Raw genomic sequence first — 20,918 nt, 5'->3', positions numbered from 1 at the left:
GGCGCCCCCCGGTTCCCCGCGGCTGCTCTCCTGCCCCATCTCCCGGGGAAGCCGGGGAGATGCGGCCCCGCCGCCCCGGCACAATTGGGATGGGGCCAGGATCGCCCTCCCCGTGCCCTCCTAGCCGGGCAGCCCAGCTGGGAGGTTGCAGGGAGAGCAGGGGGCGGCGCGGAGCCTGCTGTCGGATGCGCAGCCCTCTGCTCGGGGGTGTAAGCCCGCCTGCTGGGCGCCCTCCAGCACCCAGCGGGCAGCAGCAGAGAGCTCAACAGTCTACAGGCAGCCGAAAATGCCCTCCTGTCTGTTTGCAGAGATGCAGACTGTCTATGGATTTGGGGGAAGCTGATTCCCCCCCACCCCTCTGCCACATCCATGCTTGCCCTAACGGGCTGCAGTCATCCAAGGGTCCCGCAGCTCTGCCCATGGACAGGGGCAGTCTTGCTTCGCAGCCTCACTCTGTGGGGCTAAAACTCCAGCAGCTTATCTGCTCTGATGAGTGTGTTTAGTAGGCCATCTCTGACACAGAGCACAAGCACTGCTGTAGCAGACAGCCAAAGGGTTTGCCATCACACCTGGGCACACCAGCAGAAAGGCTGCCTCTGCTGACACGAGCACGCTGTGCTGGCTAGTGACCACCCTGGAAAAGAGCTCCTCCTGCCACCTCCCCTTCCAGAAGCAATGGGCTTCTCAGGGTGCTCAGTGCCATGCTCAGCAGCTACCAGTCCTTCACGTGGGTCCCCACTGCATGGCTCTAACCTCTGGCAAGGGTTGCTTGAGCTGCCTCTTCCCCCAGCAAAGCATCCTCTAGCAGTGCTGCTTGGCACTACTGCTGTCCTTCCTGTCCTCCACATCCACTTGTGTTGCTGCCCACCTTTCTGCCCCAATTTCCCAGGAGTAGTGAGAAAACCAGAGAGACCTTGTTTAAAGGTCAGGGGAGGTTTGAGGGTCCTTGTTTGGATGTGGGGTCTCTTGGCTGCACCCTGGGACACTGATATCCTGGTGAAATCTCCCATGTGGGAATTAAGAGCAGCTCATTCACCTGGGGCTGCTGGCAGAGCAGAGAGAGGACGGAGGCCGTGTTCCTGCCTGAGTGATGGGCAAGCAGCATTTTGTGCACTTGTCCCTGTGGAGCAAGGGCAGCCTAGGAGCAAGGTAAAGCAGATACAGAGGGGAGGGAACACCGCATTGCATTTCCCTACAAAGTACCCATGCCCTCTAGCAGCGGCTGCTCCAGCAGCTTGCACAGCCAGGTGGGTGTGTGGAGATAACGTCACCTGTATGACACGCTACGGCTGGTGGGGTTTTGCAGGGCTGACAGCCCACACAGTGGTGGGAATGCCCTTGCCTCCTTCACATTGCTGCTCTCAGGTCTGCTGGGTTCCTGTGGAGTCGCTGCTACACGGCTTTCAGCAAGCCAGGCAACACCAAAAGGGTGGGCAGCTTTCCAGTGCTCACTGGTGTTAGTTGGCAGCCAGAGAGCATTAGGCAGGGCTGTAGTAAACCCGCACAAGCCCCATGTTTGGGCTGTCTCCCTCTCCCTGTTCTCCTCCCAGGCTGTTTTCAGTGGCCTGTGACAGCAGTGGCAGAGCTGGAGCTGCAGTGCTGCCAAGGGACACATGGGAAAAGCGTGCACTTTTGTATGGAGACAGGGTGACGCTGACGTGAGAAACAACAAGAAAAAGAAATGGCAGAATGCTAGGTCCTAAAAAAGAGCCATGAGCAAGATTTGGGGTGGGTGGAGAATGCATCTCACGCACTACGGGGTCTGGAGAATTACTCAGCGTTACCCATAGCACAGGCGTGGAGGCAGCCTACGACCAGGCAGCAGGTTTAAATCAAACGAATAGGAATCGTTTTGCACACAACGCACAATGAAATTACCTCGCCAAAGATGAAAGATAGATGAGAGCAAAAGAGGATCATATGAATTAATGGAGAACAGGTGCATCCACAGCTATTAATTATGCAAGTCCAGATGCAATCACTTGATCACAAGCTTCCTAAGCCACTGACTGCTGGAGGGGGATCACACTCTTTCTCCAACTATCTATCTCAAGCATCACCCACCACACAGCTGGAACCAATGCTGATGCGCTGCACATCTGATCTGAGCTAGCGTGGCCCTTGTCGCAATCTAGGAAAACAACATGCTAATGAAGCTTTGAGCCAATAATAAATCCTGACATGTTAAAAGACACTGATGAAACCAGAAACAAACAATGGAGGACATTAGCTCTTAGAAACAGCGCAGGAAGTAAACAAAGACATAATCTGGAAAATGCAGCGAATACATCTGGGACAAATCATCCACCGCCACCACCCCCCACCCCAGATGTTCAAAGACGGAGAGACCTTGAAGCAGGAGGAGAAGGGACTGCACAAGCAGGAATGTGCTGTGCCACAGAGGCGAGAGGGATGCAAATTCCAGCCCTGTCCCCCTTTGGCTCATGCAGGTTGCAGGAGCCCATCCCTCTGCAGCCAGCCCTGTAAAGACTCCACCTGGTGCCTTAGCTTTAATTCTGACCCTCTTGTTACCAGAGGAAGGCTGGAAAATGTGAGGAAAGTTCTAGTTAAGAGACATAAGAATGAGCAAACTGGGGAGAGCGTGTGCTGAAAGAAAAATGATGAACCGTGACAAGTATGTTTGCCTTGGCTGAGCTGCAGCTGTGGCTGCACACAGAGGCAGAGCCACGCAGCCCCAGCACGAGGCATGAGCCCCGTGTCCTTCACCTGTTTTCCAGGGACTGCAGCACCAGCACAAAGCCAGCGGAGCTGGTACAGGAGAGAGGGACGCAGGCCTGCAGCCCATGGCATGGGAGGACAAAGCTGCTTCGGGGAGGTCGGGGTAAAACTAAACCAAGGAAAGATGGGGTTTGGGCGCTAGCAGATTTCCAGGGAGCCAGACCACCCTGGGACAGGCCCAGAGCCAGGAAGGGGCACAGTGTCTGTCCCCAGAAGTGAGTGCTGCCCATCCAACAGCAACTCCAGCTCTGATCCAGGGCCCTGAGAAGCTGGCAGCAGGAAATCCCATCTCAGGCCTTTTCCATCTTTTATGCCAAAAGCTCCATTCCACTGCTGTGCAGGTCCCATCATCTGGAAAACAGCGCGAAAACATCACTGGCACAGGTTGAGAAATCTTTATTGTGATAAGGATACAGAGATCGGTGTGTGCAGCAAAACAAACTGAGATCCACTTCTGCAGGGCCGAGACACACAAAGGAAGCGCAGGGCCTGGGCGGCAGGGCACACGGACTATTGACCATGGCCTGGCCCCCAGCCCCGACAGGCCACAGGGCTCTGGGCTGCAGCCAGCAGCCCCGCAGGGCCTGGCCCTGGCACGGAGCAGCCGGGAACCTGGGACAGACGAGGAGGGGGCACGGATCCAGCTGGGAGCTGCTCTTGGAGAGGCTGGGGAGCCCCAGGCAGTGCCAACACTGCAAGTCAGCATCTCGCCACAGAGGTGGTGGCCCCACTTCCGAGAGGGGACCTCCAGCGAGCTGGCTGGCTTTACTGGGCTTTGCTGCAGGGCTGGAGAAAGCAGCTGCAGCCTTTGCCGAGAGGACAGCCAGCTGGGCTGGGGAGGAGTGAGGGTACTCATTAGAGCCTGTTGTGGGGACAGGTTGCTCTCTGCAAGAGCTGCTGCTTTTCTCTTTCCCCCCAAACTCTCAGTCTCACTGATAGTTCTGCCTCAGACCCAGCACTAGGGTGAACAGGAGAGAGCTCGTGGAAGTCATCAGTCCCAAAGAGGTCAGACTGCTCCTGTGCTTTGCCAGATGAGCAAGTCCCAAAGGGACCTTCCCAAAAGGGGACCTCTCAGTACCCGTGCCCAAGTCAGACCTCATCCCAGGACACCCACCCCAGATCGCTGCAGCACCTCTCAGGGCTCTGTGACAAAACACACAGACAGGAGAGAGCAGGGTCTGAGATAGATGCAGCCCAGCAGAGCTGAGCAGCATGTAAATATTTGCAAGACAAGAACTCATGGTGTTTTAACCTAGAAGACCAAAACCAGACAGGAGCCAGGGGCTGGAAATTAAAGACAGAATCTATTAAAATTAGAAATAAGGCACAGATAATTATCAGAGAGGCAGATCAACTGCATTAACAAGAGAAGTGATACCACATTATTACCATCTGACATATCTTCCCACTATCTTTCATAGTCTTCATGGTGGGTTTTGACCTTGGGTGACTCTGGAATACACACTTGAGCCAAATGCAGCTAGGTCAGACACAGCAGAGAAGTAAACACATGAACATCCACTAAAACTGAACTCCAAGACAGGATTTTGGGCAGCCCCCAAAAATGAAGTCCTGCAATGGCAGAGAATGTGGAGGGGAAGGAAAATCATATCCTTTGCTGGGAAGATTCAACTCCAGCTAGTGATATGAAAGGGTCTTGCCGTGGTAGGATACCTTCAATCAACACATTCCTGGAGCTTCAGCTTGCTTAACTGATTTTTAAGTGGTATGTCTGGTATCTCCCCAGCAATTCTAATTCTGGAGATCGTTTCATAAATGTGATCTAAAAATCATAAGGTTGAAAAATAATGGAACTTATGTCTTGTATTTTTTCTCAGTTTTGGGCCTTTAGGTTGCACTCAAAATACATTTGCATTTTGTTTATTTTGTTTTGTAAACAGGACACAGCACTTGCAGTAAAGATATAAAGTGTTGCTAAAACTCTTCACCCAGGTTCTGTATCCCACCTCTTTTCCTTTGGCATAAAATCTTAGCAGGGACCAGACTAACACAGATATTCACTACAAACCAGTTTCTACATCAGTTTCAGAAACTTCCTGATAGATCTGCCAGTTCCAGCATCACAGACAAACCTAAGCAGCCCTGGCAGCTGGCTGTTCTGCCATGAAGTCTCCTACCTTGCTTCCATGATCAAAACTTACTGTTAATCTCTTATCTATGGATCTTTGCTGAAAAGATCAGAAGGAAGACTGTCTCTAGATGAATCCCCACATCTCAGTGTATTTGCAGACAAAATAAACTGGCAAACGAACAAAGTGTGGGGAAATGTCATTTGTGGGTTGACCTGGACCACTTGCCTGGGGAAACGTTCTTAAAATGGTATGCACTTCAACAGAGCCACGTGGAAGGCAAAGTATCTCATGATAAGAAACAGTGATGTATGCTGTAAGACAGTGGCCATTCTGATGCCTTTTCATGGCCATTTTTGCCACATGGGGGGAAAATGGCCAAGATGCAATAGCTAAACTGGACAAAGTAGTCCCTTATAAAACCTTCTCTTCAGTGAACAGATCTGACCCTGAGATATATGAATAGGAAAAAAGAGTGTAGATCAGGAACAGAGGGTATTACTTTTATATACACTATTAGGGTGTCTACTACCACTTGCTTTGGTGTCCAAACTTCAGAAAGATGTAAAAAAATTCAAAGTTGACTCAAGAGCTACAAGTGAGGCCACAACAAAGCACTTCACAGATTGAAGGTCAATCTATTTAATGTGATACAATGACGACTTGCAAGCACCAACAAAGAAAAAGGGATTTTGATAGCAGAGTTATTCAGTCTTTCTGAAATGGGCAGATCAAGATTCATAAGAAGCTGTAGCCAGCTAATTCAGAGTAAAAATAAGACAGATTTTTGGAAGAACAGTGAACTGCCCAAACATCTTACCATAAGACAGGATAGATTTTCCCCTTACCTTTAGGTCCTTCAATGTTATGGTTCCTACTTCCAGGCATGAAGTAGAAATAACTGGGGGACATTTTCCAGCCTGCACTGGGCAGAGGAACAAGCTGGGAGAGCATGAAAGCCCTGAGCTCTAAGTCTGTGCTTGCACAAAAGAGAAGGTTTCATCCAGGTTGCACATTCTCCCCTGTACCTTTTGCATCTTTGCTCGGGGAAATACATTAAGGTGTCTGTGTGCCATGCCTTTCTCCCTGCAATACCTGCTTTTTGCCTCCAGCACATACATGTCATTAGAAGAGATTTCTGAGATCTCTTGGGAGGTAAACAGGCACCAGTGGTTTCCAAGTATTATAAAAATGGATTTCTGACTTACCTCTCTTTTATGACCAAGGAGTGGGAAATAGAAGAAAGATTCCTAATTCTGATCAGTGGAACCCCCCTAGCTTCATGCTAGAAGATGGGCTGTAGTATGTGCACTTGCAGACCCTGGGTCTTATGGTCTTGGGATAAGTCTATCTCATGAGGGAAGAAAAAGCAAATTTTCACTGATTTTGCTGATGGAAAGAGTGGCTCTATCTGTGTGTGCCCATGCTGGCTAACTGCTGCCAGCTGTCTTTTTATAAAGGAACATGTCCCGATAAACATTTTCCCTGGGTCAGAGACTGCTGTATGATCAGCACAGTGACACTGGATTGCTTTAGTGGATATCTACCTGTAGGCATGCTAATCAGAACAGAGTCCCTGCAGGCATAAGTGCTCACTACTGGTCAAGGATCCGTGGCCAGTATGAGCTCTTCCCACAAAAAATCAGCAATGCCTGTCTGGGAATTCGCATCTCGATGCACAGTCACCCTAGGGACATGGGAATGGCTCAGCATAACAGCGAGCCAGCTTTGGTCCAGCAACAACATCAGGAAGACGTGGGAAAGAGGCTTCTTGCCACCTGTGAAAGGAGCAGGTCGCTCCCAGAGCCCAGCCAAGGACTGATGACCGCCAGAATGTTCAGTTTCTTCATCCTCATCCCTTCTTGTTCCAGAGTGACATGTGGGAGCGTGGCCAGTCCTTGGGGACCAGCAGGCTACAGGTGACCATACCCAGCAGAGGTCTGCTGGTGCAGTTTCCCTGCTGGAAGGGCTCTGGGGAATGGGAACAGCTTCAGCAGAGGAGGAGCCAGATCACCCTGTGTGCGAGCACTCCCAAGAGCTCAGTGGCATGTGGGACCCTGAGATAACCCTTGCAGGAGCACCGTCTCCCAAAGATTGCTGCTGCTTTTCTCTTCATAATGCTGTGCACAAGGCAAAAAACCAACAAGCAGCAGAGTTTCAGTGAACGAAAAGTACAACCCATTCAAGAAGGGGACACCTGCTTGTCAGTCCTTGGCAGAGGGAGGTGGCGAGCCTGGTGCCCCGACGTCTGTCAGTGCAAGTGAGAGTCAAAAGAGATAAATGCCCTTGTTGTACACAGTCAGTAGCTTCAGCAAGAAGGGCTCTGTGGTACAGCCTGCCCTGCAGCAGGCTCCTGGCCCTGAGCGGCTGGGGTGACACGGCCCCTCTCCCTCCACAGTTCTTCCTAAACAATCCCCTTCTGCAGGCACTTGGGCTTGTGGAAGAGAAGCCAGGCAAGCACGAGCACAGATACCAGCACGAGGGAGCACAGCACCATCAGCCCCACGTAGCTGCCATGGGAAAGAGGGGGTGCAGCGGGCTCCTCCGCAGGGATCATGTTGGTCAGGTTCAGCATGTAGCCCAGGGTCCAGCCTGCATCGCTGCTGCCAATCTGGAACGGGAGAGGAGCAGAATCAGGGCTGGAAGGTGCAAGGGCAGCCTGTGGCACTGCTGGGGAAGTAGCACCCCCTGCAGCAGACCGGCCAGGCTGTATTGCAGAAGGGGCAATCATTCAGCAGGGCAGAGCCCTCCCCACCACAAACCCTACCTTTCCGAGGAAGTGGATCCTTTGCCAGTTCTCTTTAGTGAATTCATAGCCATTTTCCAGCAGAGAGAGGATATAAGCCCCAGAGAAGCAATATTCACTCAGGTACTTCTCTTTTATATGGTGATATGCTTGCTTTACCTAGGGAGGGAGGGAGAAGTCACCAGGCTGCCAAGCCCAGCTTCCCACAGCTGCAGCTTGCACCTGAGCATTCAGTGCAGGTGCTGGGGAAAATATTCCCACACTTCCCTTGGAAATTACCCTCAGCCATTTATCCTACAGCAACACACAAGCGGCTCAGGTACCCAAGCTCTCTGGCCTGCTGCAGAGACACAGTGCTGCTTACCTCATGCCAAGGCCGGGCGCAGAAGCTCTGAACAGCACTGGCCACTTTGTCCAGGGCAAAGGGGTTTTCGTTTGTCAGGTTCAAAAAGTTCATCACAAAGTAGAAAGCAGAAAAAGCCTGAAGGAGAGAGAATATTTTAACCTGAGCAGGACAACAGGAATCCCACAAAAGAAAACAGCTTTGTTTAGAGAAATACAAGAAACAACATCACAATTACAAAAGCAGATATATTTTCAAGAGCAATGTCACTCAGCGTCTGCAGACCTGCAGCTCTAGAACTGCTGTTTGGTGTAATGGTGTCACACGTGTTCAGTGTGCCCTGATTCCCCATCACATCTGGGAGGCAGCTAAGTGAGCTGACCAGTTTCAGTAATGCTCACACACTTCTGTGTCAATTTCTAATCTGGTGCCACTTTTTTATCTCAGGAAACAGGGTTTGCAGGAGCCTGCAGCAAGCCCTCCTGTCCCTGGTGCTGGCCATCGGGAGGCACTGCTTAAAGAATGAATCAGTAAATGGAGCACCACTGGCTGATAGGCCACTATGTCCTACAGCAGCTCTTACATTTGTTGTCCTCACAGCAAGCACAAGACTTTCATAGTTTTGTGTCCAAAAAGTCATCTTGTAAATGAATTCCTGCCCCAGTCATGGATAACATACTTTAGTATTATTCTGAGTTTCTGCTCTTCCAAAGTTCTGGGTTATAGAAAGTTAAATAATGCAAAGACTTACCCCAAAGTCCCCCTGCAACGGAGGTAGGTATATCCCATTGAAGGAGCAGCTGGAGTAAGGACAGCTGGTTTTGTTAAAGAGATTCTGGATGCTTCTTCGACACTTTTCATAATTCCCCTCTCCTTCAACGTACAGCTGGCTGAAAGGAAATGGCTTTTTCTCGACTGAAGTACAAGGGTTTTTGAAGAGGTCACTGATATTTATAGTTCTCTGATACCCTTGGTGAAAGCATGGATCAAGGATGCTGCTGCTCTCTGTGCTCTGAAAGAAAGATGAATCCAAGCTGTTACATTTCACTCCACAGTAACACACTGGGAAAGAGCCACAAGGAAGGGTGACCACAAGGCACTTGTCAGGGTACATCACACCAAGATACACACACATCGGGGCAAAGTGGTGAGGATGGGTTTTAAGGCATTAGCTGTAATTCGGGAGATGTGGCTACTGTTTTGCACTGTTGCGACCTCCCTGTATTACCTTGAGCATATTACTGCCAGCCACATTTTGTGAAGTTGCTGTTGATTTGGGATTCTCAGAGATGGCAAAATGCCATCCCCCAAGTTTTTCAGTTAAGCACAGTACTCCTGCTATCCCATGCCAACAAATCAAGGCACCTCATATTGGTAGTACCATTGGAATCGTTGGCTGTCATCTCTCTGAACACCTGTTGTCTTTACAGAGGACAACGGCATTTCCCAGATCCAGGCTAAGGGATGAGACATTTAGCTGGAACACAGCAACGTTCGCAGCAGCAGCATGTCAAAGCTGGGAGGGCCCAGGACCTCCACCTGCAACCACAGATGCACTTGCCTGTAGATCCCTGGCCAGTTTCTGTTGCAGAGCCTGGTCCTTCCCATAGCAGAGGAAGCTGTGCGTGTACACTCGGTAATCTTTGCCATAGAGGCGGAAATACAGCAGGTTCTCTGGGGACTCAGAAGGGCTTTCATCTGGTACAAAAGTAATCTGTGTTGAAGCTCCTCCAAGGTCTAATGCTCCCGATGTCTCACTTACGGATTTCAGGGAATGTAGAAGTTTTGTCCAGCCAGACTTAAAAAAAAATAAAATCAAAGACACATATATCAGGCGCGTAGAAGATGTATTTAGGAGCAAAAAGAGAAAGACTTAGGAAGCATGAAGCATAGAAAATGGAGGAAGACATGAGATTAGAGCTGAAACAAGACATAAGAACAAGATGCAGGCTCAGAAAAACAGAAGATGGATCATATTTGAGTGTTTGGAGGAGGACTAAGAATATGCAATATAACAGAACAGTTATGTGATAAAACAGTCAGCTTACTGTTTCAGTGCCCAGATGATTTATAAGCTTGATAGTTGAAATCTGAAAAGTTATGGCAGTACTTTGCAGATATTCACTCGGGCACAGAAGTATGTTAGATCAGCAAGTGAGGATGATGCTGTACCCAAGGGAAGTTATTGAACGTGTTGATTGTTTATTTCAGTGCTCTAAGCCTGACTCCAGTAACAGCTGAGGCAAGATACGCAGCATCCTGAAAGTTGGTGCCTACAATACCCTCCTGCAAGGCATGACTTATGATGTGCTGCCAGCGGATGATTCACACACAGACTTCCATTGATACAATACCTGCTTGAAATTACCCAGCAGGTAGTTAATGGTGATCCATCCATAGGCTCCTTCTTCCTGACCACTGATGATTCTGGCACCCTGGAAGTTGAAGGGAGCTGACCGTAGCGTCTTCTCTACTGATGACAAGACTTTGTCAGCTGCATTTTTATTCTCCAAGCTGGATGAATGGAAGAAAGGATGGAGTGACTCTGGCTGACAGCTCTCTGCAGCCTATGGGATTTACTCAGAGCAGGCAGACTACAAATCCCCAGCAAAAGCATCAGTTATAACCTAACAGTCGTTCATACGGGTACATCCAGTTGTAACTGGCCATGTCCATCTCTGTCACACAGCTGCCACCACCTCCTATACTTACAGACCCCACAGCTGAGAGCAGGGTGGGGAGCAGAGGACAGAGCTCTGCAGATCACCTGGTGAGGATTCATCAGGGAGATTCTTCTCACTCTACCATCACAGAACTCCATCACCTCTCATACCCTCAGTTTCCCCAGGCAATACGTACATGAGATTACCTCCCTGCCTCAGCCAGGTAACAGGTTGGGGGAACCCCCAGGAAAATCACAAATTTGAATTAAAGAAGGAGATATGATTACAAAGTTACCTCAGCTTGACTTAGTCTCACGCAGAGTCAGGGCATGTGAGGAGTTACAACATGACTCATGTGAGGAGTGACAACATGACTGGGTACAAACATCCTGAGTGAAACAATAAATACTAGGTTGTGGGGGATGTTTGAGCATCCTCTCCATGTGCCCAGAGAGGCCAGCAGCAGGGGGGTGTATCTGGGCAAAATGTGAACTGGTGGCATTCCCAAGGACTTCACCCCAGAGGCCCCCAGCAAGCATCCATGATGGCCCGAGGTGCAGGGGAAGGGGGCGAGCCCTGCAGTACCTGAGGAGCCGCATGCCGGCAGTTGCTCCGAGGTAGACGGGGGTCTCCTGGTGCTGCTTTGAGGGAATCACACCTTGTGCTTGTCGGAGACACTGCACCAGAGAGTGGCCTGCGTTCTCCGTGTCACGGGAGTAACCTGAGATCCCAGGGCCTGCAAGGAATGGGGAGACTTCATTGCACCAACTCCAAGCATAACCCCAGAGGGCTGCCATGAGCCCTGCATGTTAAACCACATCCCTATCACTTGTGGCAACATCAGGTTCAACCTTCCCATTTGAGTTTTGGAAACCCTCCAGCACCAGTCTTTTCTCTGACCAAAGCTGTGACATGCAGCAATCTTCTGGGCCAGCGGGGACCCTACAAAAGGGGCAAGGAGCCATGAGGAAGCCCAACACATGCAGGGATGGCTGCAGCACTGGGCACCTGCCTCCACTCTGCACGGAGCAGGCCATGAGCCAGAGATGAGGGCTGCAGTGAGACACGGGACTTGCTTGGCACAGCCCAGACATCTCCAGGCTCATCTCTGCTCCTGCCTGGCTGTAGGTCATGGATCTGAGCCTGAAAATGCCTGACCCTTCGCTACACTGGGCCTTCCAGGGGAAAATGTGATTTGTTTGCACGTTGTATGCATGCTGCAGCAGCTCTTGCAGTCTGGTGACAGCAGGGCGCTCCCCAGTGCTGTGGTCAGGGCGAAACGGCCCAGGGCAGGCTGACACCACCTCTCCTCTGTTCCTCATTACATGTATCCTTTGGGCTTTCTTTAATGCCTTCCTAAATCATAAAATTGCTATTTACACAGCAACTCAATATTATAAAAAGTAAACAATGACATGCATAAGTTGAGCAACTTTGCCACGTGAGCCCAGCTTCTGCAGAAGCCTTTAAAATGAGGTAAAATCCTGCCCTCCCCTCTTGCTGATGTTTAGCACCACTTCAGCAGAGATGCATGCAGAAATTAAATTTTGTTATTAAGTACATTCCTGGATGCAGCTCTTTCCAAAAAGCATTTAATTCTGTACATCCCCAAACAAAAGGAAAATGGATCCAACTTTCCCCTCAGTAAGGTCAGGCACATGCAGTTTTCAGCAGGAAGCAGGGGGATATACATTAGAGCCCATATGTAACAGATAACAATCACTGTTGGCCCCTTCCTCCAAATTTCTTCTCCCCCACCCTTTGGCTACTCCATCTCTTCTTCAGCCCATGTCCCTTTCACTGCTTCCTTTCCTCTTCTTACCTTCGACTTTACACACCTCCACCTGCTGCACCACCCCGGTGTCGTTCTCCTTCTCGGCTGGCCACTCGTACACGTACAGGTTAGTGTGGGATGACCCTGCATCCAGCACGATCCCATACTGCAGACAGAACAGATCCTGTCATCATATCTGAGCCAGGGTTGGACGCAGCACGTGCTGGTCTTCATGCACAGGGGATCAGAAATAATGAACTGTGAATCTGGCAACTGTGCCACATGCCACGTCATTGCTCTTCTCAGCAGCACTTCAGTTCAAAGCTGCCATCAAAGGGAATGAGAGCAGACAAGCAGCAAAACTGGGTTTGATCGCTTAGGAGATGATCCCCTGTGAAGTCACATCGTTTCCTACCAGGACATTGTACTAGGAGGTTCTTGAGGTGCATGGAGCCAGAAGGAGAGATTAGACAGACCCAGCAAGGACAGCAACATGTCCCAGAGCCCAAGCACCTAAAACCCCACTTAGCTTGTTTTCCTATAAAAGCTCCAGCTCATAATACCTTAGTATTCTTCGGAAGTGGCTGGTTTTGGGTCACTGCTACAGTAATTAAAGCAATTGCAGCCAAAGTAGAGAGGAATCCCAGGACGAGTAGAATCTTTCTTGTCCAGGACATCTTTGGTTTGGTACCTGTGACTAGAGCAGAAAAAACATGTTAGTAACCCAGTGGCCCATCTTAGCTTACCCCAAAAATCTTCAGACATGTTCCTGCAGTCCCTTTCTGCTCTGAAGCATCTGCCTTTGCCCATTCCTGCTCCTATCTCCTTTTGTGTCCTCACGTGGGATTTCTTCGATGCAGAGCCTGACCCTGGTGTCCTGCAGATGTGCTCTCACAGGCTGCGATGCATCTCCATGGGCCAAGTGAGGATGAAGGAGAAGTTCAAGATGTCCTTATGGCTAACCTGTCCTTGAGATATCCACAGGTGGCTGAGCAATTATATACAAAACGCATCTGCATTGGACAAACACGTGCTTGTTCTGTAGCTCTGCATTTGGTTCAATAATCTCAGAGAAGCTGAAACAACATCAGACTGCTAATATATAAACAAACTTGTGGAGCCAAAAGCTTTAACCCCTGCTATACTTTGTCATAGTATATGCCATGCTTCGTTGTGCTTTTCACAATGTTGATGAGAGTTTACAGCATCCTTGTCACTGGTAATGCATTTAGGAAGTCTAACACTAACATTTTGGTATGTGGCAGTCACAGTTTAAGCAGCACTGTCCTGCACCTTGGCAATGATATATGGAAAATATCTGCACTCCATAGCGTATTTAAGGAACCTACAGAGACTTTTAATGCCATTCCTCAAAAAAACAGTGATGGTGAATAGCCTGTATTTGCACAACTGGCATAACACAGTTAAAAAAAAAAAATCACACATTTTGCAGAACTTGTGGTAGATTGATCTCTTAATTGTTACCAATACAACTGTTATGACCTATCCAGCAAATTTATATTTTGTGGCTTAAAATACGTGGGTACATACATTTTCTAAAAAAGCTACTTATGGTTCTGAATTATTTCCACCAACTGATATGGCATTTGAGCCTTCAGCTTTAACATATCTGCATTTGTTAGTGGCTAGCATAATGCTGTCTACTGCATTTTCCTGTTTTGGCTTCTCCTTCACATATCCCACAATGGAAATTTCACTTTACAGCTTAGGCTCAGTCACTTTAGAGCTTTGTGTTGTGGATTGTATTCTATTAAACAATACCAGACAGAGTACTAAGAAAAGTATTTTCCAAATATATAACCTAGCCATAAATTCAACAGTTACAACTAACAAATAGCTTTGGCACTCTAATACCTGTTCCCATCGTAACACGAAATCCTTTTCTATCCACACTGAAATTTCATATTCAAAAGTGCTTAATTGTCTTACTGCACACATGGCTGCTAATTTCTCTTCTCCTCATATACAAATGCTCTAGGAGATGTACAGAAGTCCATTCCAGGTCATCCAGGGTGACCATACCCCTGTGCAAGCAACCATGTCAACTACCTTCACACTCCAAGAAAATAAAGTAACTGTGCTTGCTCTGCATCTGCACACCAGAACTTGAGTCCCAGAGGTCATTCATTCCCCAGCCCTTGAGGCAAATATGAAAAGGATTCAAGCTCCTAACAAGATCATCTTCTAACTACTCAGTTTCACACAAATGTTAGCCCCAGATGCCAGAACTATGCAAAGTGTTACCCAGTCCTACAAATGATCCCACATCCTAGGATCAGTTCACTTGGGATAACTTCTGAAAAAGATGCAGGGGAGCTCTAGGAATCTCTGCATCTGTAGACTCATCATTTCTCCCCATATATCTAAAGAAAATGGAACTTAAAAGTGCCAAGAGAACTTGTTTTGAAAATCTCCCCACAGGCTTTCCCCATAGGAAACCTGATGCTAACCTGAAGTTTTGTGTTCCCAAATCACACTCACATGTGAATCTGCCGAGGCTAACTGAAATTTGGAAGCTTGTTATGCTCACATTTTAAGAGTGCCTGTTAGAGAGGCACAGCATGCTTGCCAATATCTCCAAGAATGTAGCTTAAAAAAACAGTCTAGTGCACATACCAGACAGTAGGAGGGAAGAACGCATTTTACACAGCTTTATTCCAAAGGGCCCCAGAACTCATGGCTTGACTTGATTAGAAACAGCAATGTGTGACAGCTGGGAGACATTTCTTCTTGATGGAGACAGTTGGCTCAGGTTATGAATGTACTGAGCATGTCCATTGAACAGAAAGATTTTTAACACTAAAAAATGAATAAAAGCAGATGATAGAATGTATAATTAGCTGCATAGTATGGCTGAAAACGGAAACTGTTGCTGACAGCTGCATGGCAAATCCATGTAATTGTTGCCACCCTTATTCTGAGATCTTGTCTAGAAGCAGCCACTAATGGCTTTGTTTGGTGATTACAGTCCTAGGGTTGAAGAATGGGTGCCTTTGCACCAGTTGGAAGATTTTCACATTTCCTCTTGTGATGGGTACTGTTGTCTGTTGTATCTTTTTAGCAGCAGCACTCTGGAAGTAGTGGTATTAGCAACAAAGTAGGAATAATTTTCCTACCAAAATTGGCCTTTTCAGTAAGCAGCTAGAGAAATCCCTTGCCTGTAGGCAGAGACATAATTTTCTGCATCCCACCTGCAACCTCAGATTAGTCATTTCTTTTCCAAGGCATATTATTTCCTTAGCTCTGAACATGACTTTCGCCTCTTGAATTCTAACTCAGCATCACGAGTCCTTGTCAGGGCTCTGGGCGTTGTAGACAGTGATTTCATCATTGTATCCCATATCAAGGCATCCATCTGCATGACCTCTTACGCTACCAAACAACACTTTGTTGAAACATTTTGTACATGAAAAAGTACAAATGATAAGCTTAACACAGAGGATAATCTACCAAAACAATAACCTGCCAAACATCACTTTAAAAGCATATAGATGGAGTGCTTGATTTTTTGTTTTGTTTTAAACATTGCACGTCCAGATAAAGAATTCAATGCAATTGAAATAAAGCATCTGCAGTTTGCTCAGAAAGGTGAAGTATTTGCACAAGTTCCCTTTCCTACACAACTGGTTTCCACCATCATCTCTAGACATAACTGCAGGTTCTTCAAATGCCTAGAGAATTGCCTCATTCCCCAGCCTCCCCAGCTCTTTTGCACTGTGTCCCTGCTGCTGTACGCTGTGCAAACACCGAGCAAGGCAGCCCTTCACCCTCCAGCACCTCTGCAGCTGCCAGACCCCAGCACGTCTTCACCAGCAGTTTTCCTTAGCCAAAGAGTGAGCAGGCACAAACTCCTGCCTCTGTGCCCAGCCAGAAACCAGAGACACATTTCTCTGCTTTCTCCCATCGTACTCCCACTGTAAACTATGATAAAAAATCATGTAAGGCCATAAGCAGGCATAAAAGCTACGCTGCTTTTCTTCTTCCCCACCCCAAAGCTCAGCACTGCCTGGTGCTGCAGCCCTGTCGGGCTGGGCAGGCATGAAGCACTCTCCAGATGTTGGAGCACAGCCCAGCTGCTCTGGCATCTCTGTCTGTTTCTAATTTTGGTCTCTCTCTCTCTCTCTTTTTTTGTTGTTGTTGTTGTTGTTGTAGGGGCTACCACCGGCTCCACCAAGTGATTGTTGTGGGGCTCAGAACATAAACAGGTACCTTTTTTGTCCCTGAGTTAGCTATCAACGGAGAGTGATGCTGGCAGGCATTTCAGCTGACAGCCGTTTTGCTGCAGAAACCCTGTTGCTCTTGGTGAAGAGCCCAGGAAGGCCTGCACAAGTGTGGGAGGCAGCTTTGTGCGACAGCAAGTGAGCAGGATCGTCCCCATAATCTCCCAGAGCCTCAAGACAAATAGGAAACTGTTCCTCCAGCCAAAATCCCGCTGTCACTGGCAGCCCTGCGAGTCAGATGTCACGCATGGCCAGGGCTGCCCATCTTCCTGCTCCCTTCTCACCAAACACAACTTAGCCACAAACGCTACAAGAAATCAGGCAGCCAACTGCTTGCAGAGGTGCAATAAACAGAGGTAAGGCTGAAGTTGGTGTTTGCTCTTTCCTTTGGATGCTCACGCTCAGCCTGTTACAGAAGGGACCATAAGAGGCTGTAAGGTAAGGTCATAACCCTTCCGCCACACAAGTGCCCCACTGACACGTGATGGCTCCTCACAATCACCTTATGCTCTCAGCACACATTTGCATGGCCAGAAACAATCTTATTTTCAGCCTCATTTTATTTATTGCCATTTTAATCCCTCTGTCTTTGGTCCACCTCTGCCTCAAAACTTCAGCAACTCTCACTCCTCCTGAATTTTCTCTTAACCAATTTATAATCGTCCCCTCTGGACTGTGCCCTTCTCACCTTCTCCATCTACCCAAAGAGCCCAGCAGCCCTTCTCCACATATAGAATTATTTATTTTTCTCAAGCATCCCTGACCAGATCTGCAGAGAGATCAGCCTTGTGCAGTAACATACCAGTTACACCAGACACTGCAGTCCCCGCCTAACTGAAACAAGGTGGGGACCCCACACCTATGCTAGGTATCCCCACTTCAGACACAAAATCACCTGCCATCACAGCCAGCGATGAGACATCCCAACACCTCTACTATGCCACCCCAGCAAACCCACGTTTAACCACATTTAGTTGAATTAGCTATTCTTCTTGCTGCAAGGAAAGGGAGTTCCAAGGCACGCTGCCTGCCGCCCACGGGGCTTGCAGTGACGACAGACTGAGACAGCGTCACACTGAATCCTGCCCATCAGCCGGCAGCTGCCTCTGCTGCTGATCACCCACGTTGCTGCTGCAGCCTGTTGGGAGTCTCTCCAGTGACCAGTTTCCTAAGCACACGTCCAGTCTTTGGGGGAGAGCTGCTGGGTGCTCGTGCAGTCCCATCGCCCATAACAGGAGCACAGCCTGTGGAGTTCCTGAACCCAAACATATCACAAACACAGCTCAGTGCTGAGAACCTGTCAAAGGGAAACAGGCAGACTTGACTGACAAATTGGGAACAGAACAGGCTGAAATGAATGATTCACCGTATTTTTAAAGCGAGGAGCAACGATGTGCTTGCCTGACTGCCAGCTGCAGCCAGAAGGCACAGGAGCCCATGGCTGAAGTGCGCCTGAATCCCACAGCAGTCTGAACACACGCAGAGCCAGTGACAGGCTTGGTGGCAAAAGGTGGGCAGCTTGGGCACAAGGAGCATCCCTCAGGTCAGTCACTTGCAGAGGAACATCACCCAGTCCACCAGACAGCCCTGCAGACAGGGGCTTTGGCAACGCAGCCTGCCCGTTTATAAACTGTGAGAACTCGCATCTCTGAAGTTCTGCCTGCAGTGATGGCAGGGAAAGGGGATGGGAGCAGGCAGTGCTGCTGTTCTGCCAAGGTGCATATGGGGTACATACGTTATCCTTCTGCCGAGGGAAAATGAGCATTTGTCAGGCTGAATTGCACACACGGTGAGGCTGCTGAGCTCACATCAGGGTTTGAGGAATATTTTGCTGCAAAATAATGTGAACCACATGTTTCATGAATGCCTTTTCTTAGACTGGCAAGAGTCTCGGTTTTGTCTTAGCATATAGACACAATCCCATATACAGTATTGTATGCAATTGCTTTGGTTTGGAAGCATTTCTTTCAAAATACCAGGCAAGGCACTGAACATGTTGAAATTACAATTCAAGCTCCAGACCAGGATTTACACCACTTTTACAGACGTTACTTGGAATAGTATGGGGAGCTCTGTTCTAAGTTTTAATTATTCATATGGCAAAGATGTTGGCTTTAATACTGGTGTGAGAGCTGGCCCTCATTGTGGTGCTATGTACAATTTTAAATACATATTTACCGTATTATAGTTTTCCAGATGAAGTACTTATAAATGCTGACATACAAACACCAAAATCCTAGTGAACTGATTAAACAAACAACATAGCTTTTTTTTTTTTTTTTTTTTAATGGTGTTTTTCAGAGGCACTTGATGCTTTGAAATTGTACAGCCCTACCTACCGATCTCAAAAACAACCAGGCTTGTACAGATCTAGGTTATGCAACCAGACAAAGAACTTTAATTAGTTTTTGCCATGTGCCCGTGTGTGTGTTAGTGAGCTGGGAGATGGAAGAAAGAACGTGCCTATTGCATTTGTGATAGTACCAAGTTGGGAGTAAAAGCACACTGACGAATAGGACTGGAATTCAGAATAAATTTGGTAAACAGAGAACACGCCTGGGGAAGCCATCCAACTCACTTTAGCAAGGACAAGAGTAAATATAACGTTTAGAGAATAGGCATCACACAAAGACAGCATGATGAACAACTGGTTAAGGCGCACATCCAGAAAGAACATTCTTGCAGCTATAGCAGTTTGTAGAAATCCTTCCCTTCGTTTAACAGGGGTAAAGCCTCGTATGATGTTCTATGCCCAATTTTGGACACTGCCTTTCAAGAAAGACATAGACCACTTGGAGAAACTCCAGGAGAAAACAAAATAGGTAGATCAGAGGCCTAAAAACTTGACCTATGAGGAAAGATTGAAGGAATTGGGTTGTTTAGAATAGAAAGAGAAGAGCAAGGGAGACGTTAACTGTCTTCAGACAAATAAAAAGCAAAAGAAAAAGGATTTTAGCAAAGCTTAAGCTAGACATCAGGAAGCTAATTCTGATGGTGAGTATGAATAAATTGTAGGGAAGGTGGCTAATGAGCTTGCTGGGTCAACATCTTTCAGTGCTGTTATAGCTGACCCTGCCTTGAGTCAGGAGTGGATTCTGGACTTTTCTCCCAGATCTGTTTCCTTGAGGATTAGCAAAAGCAGGGTGACGCAATCAAAAGCCATGCCATTAGGAAGGGACAATGCAGTGGGGATGCTATCCTCATGGGATATAGTTGCATCTGCTCGAGTAAGTCTCATCTCCTCCCCCAGTAAGGCTCTAGGTAACATCCAGACCTAAATCAGCCACGACAACCACCCTGCCACCCACATGTACAGCACTGCTCCAGATGGGAGCGCCTCATCCTCCTGCTGCTTTTCAAGTCCCAACTGGGGCATGACCCTGGGAAACTGCACAGGATGCCCTGGAGTAGCCCTGTTTTCCAGGAAAAAAAGAAAAAAAAGCAGCACACTGCAATTCTGGAGAGCTGGGGAGTGCTGGAGGCTGCAAGAGCTGAGCAGCGGCAGCACGAGAGCGAAACAAAGGAGCAGGCAGCACACAGGGCCCTTCTCTCCCTGCCCGCAGCCGCCCGCGCATCCGGAAGGGGCATGGGGGCTCAGTGCCGGGGGCACTCCCACATCCCCTGCGTGCTCTGGAACTGCGGCGTGGCTGTGAGCCAGGGGAGCCACATCGGGGTGTTATGGATAGGAGCCAACAAACCCATTCCATCCCTGGCCGGAGACCTTCCCATATCTGGTGCATGTGGCTTCCCAGCCCTGCTCGCCTCCCCAGCCACATCACAGCTCCCGTGCCCCCCGCTCATTAAATCGTCCCTCTATGGGAAGATATCCTGCTGGCTTACGTCCTGGCAGTCAGACAGAGATACTCAATATTCTCAAATACAACCAACAAGTGGTAGGATAGGGCTGACACAGTGACCTTTTGACAATTAATTTTCACATTTATGCAATGTTTACTAGGCTTCTAAATCTGGACCCTGCTTATGCTCTTTTCTTTAGGATTCACACATCAAAGAGGCTTTCAAATCAGAAGAAATAACTGTTAGCAGTTACATCCGTCTCGTACCAGACAACTTCTGGCATTAATTTGTGTTACCAGCCCATCAAAGCTATAATTTAACTGAAGAAAAATTATTATTAACCACAAAGCTTGAAGTTTCATCAGAAAATACCTAGTGAATTCAAGATGGCTTTTTTACCCTGCCCTCCAAAACTTATCACCCAAGTTATTGCTTGAATGTCCTTGGCTATCACACTATGCGAAGACATCCATTTTTCTTTCAGGGAAAAAAGCAGCATGAAACACTGACACCTTTCAGTTTTC

The 20,918-nt window shown here is 48.2% G+C and overlaps 1 protein-coding gene across 8 annotated transcripts in view; it reads right to left on the bottom strand.

The window, feature by feature from the left end:
- Window positions 1–3,119: 3,119 nt before the first annotated feature.
- Window positions 3,120–20,918, bottom strand: part of ENTPD1 (ectonucleoside triphosphate diphosphohydrolase 1) — a 53,471-nt gene continuing 35,672 nt past the window's right edge. For all 8 annotated transcript variants that reach the window (XM_035330076.1, XM_035330072.1, XM_035330073.1 and 5 more), the window contains 9 exons: window positions 12,919–13,052; window positions 12,404–12,521; window positions 11,167–11,317; window positions 10,273–10,432; window positions 9,480–9,716; window positions 8,670–8,930; window positions 7,940–8,056; window positions 7,597–7,734; window positions 3,120–7,440 (listed from right to left, as the gene is read on the bottom strand). In XM_035330076.1, coding sequence (XP_035185967.1) covers window positions 7,234–7,440; window positions 7,597–7,734; window positions 7,940–8,056; window positions 8,670–8,930; window positions 9,480–9,716; window positions 10,273–10,432; window positions 11,167–11,317; window positions 12,404–12,521; window positions 12,919–13,052 — 1,523 coding nt within the window. In that variant the 3' untranslated portion in view covers window positions 3,120–7,233. The remainder of the gene's footprint in view (window positions 7,441–7,596; window positions 7,735–7,939; window positions 8,057–8,669; window positions 8,931–9,479; window positions 9,717–10,272; window positions 10,433–11,166; window positions 11,318–12,403; window positions 12,522–12,918; window positions 13,053–20,918) is intronic.

Source organism: Oxyura jamaicensis, chromosome 6 (genome assembly GCF_011077185.1).
Source record: "Oxyura jamaicensis isolate SHBP4307 breed ruddy duck chromosome 6, BPBGC_Ojam_1.0, whole genome shotgun sequence".
Classification (NCBI taxonomy): Eukaryota; Metazoa; Chordata; class Aves; order Anseriformes; family Anatidae; genus Oxyura; species Oxyura jamaicensis.
Note: the sequence above shows the minus strand (reverse complement) of the source record. Positions and strands in the feature narration are given on the sequence as shown.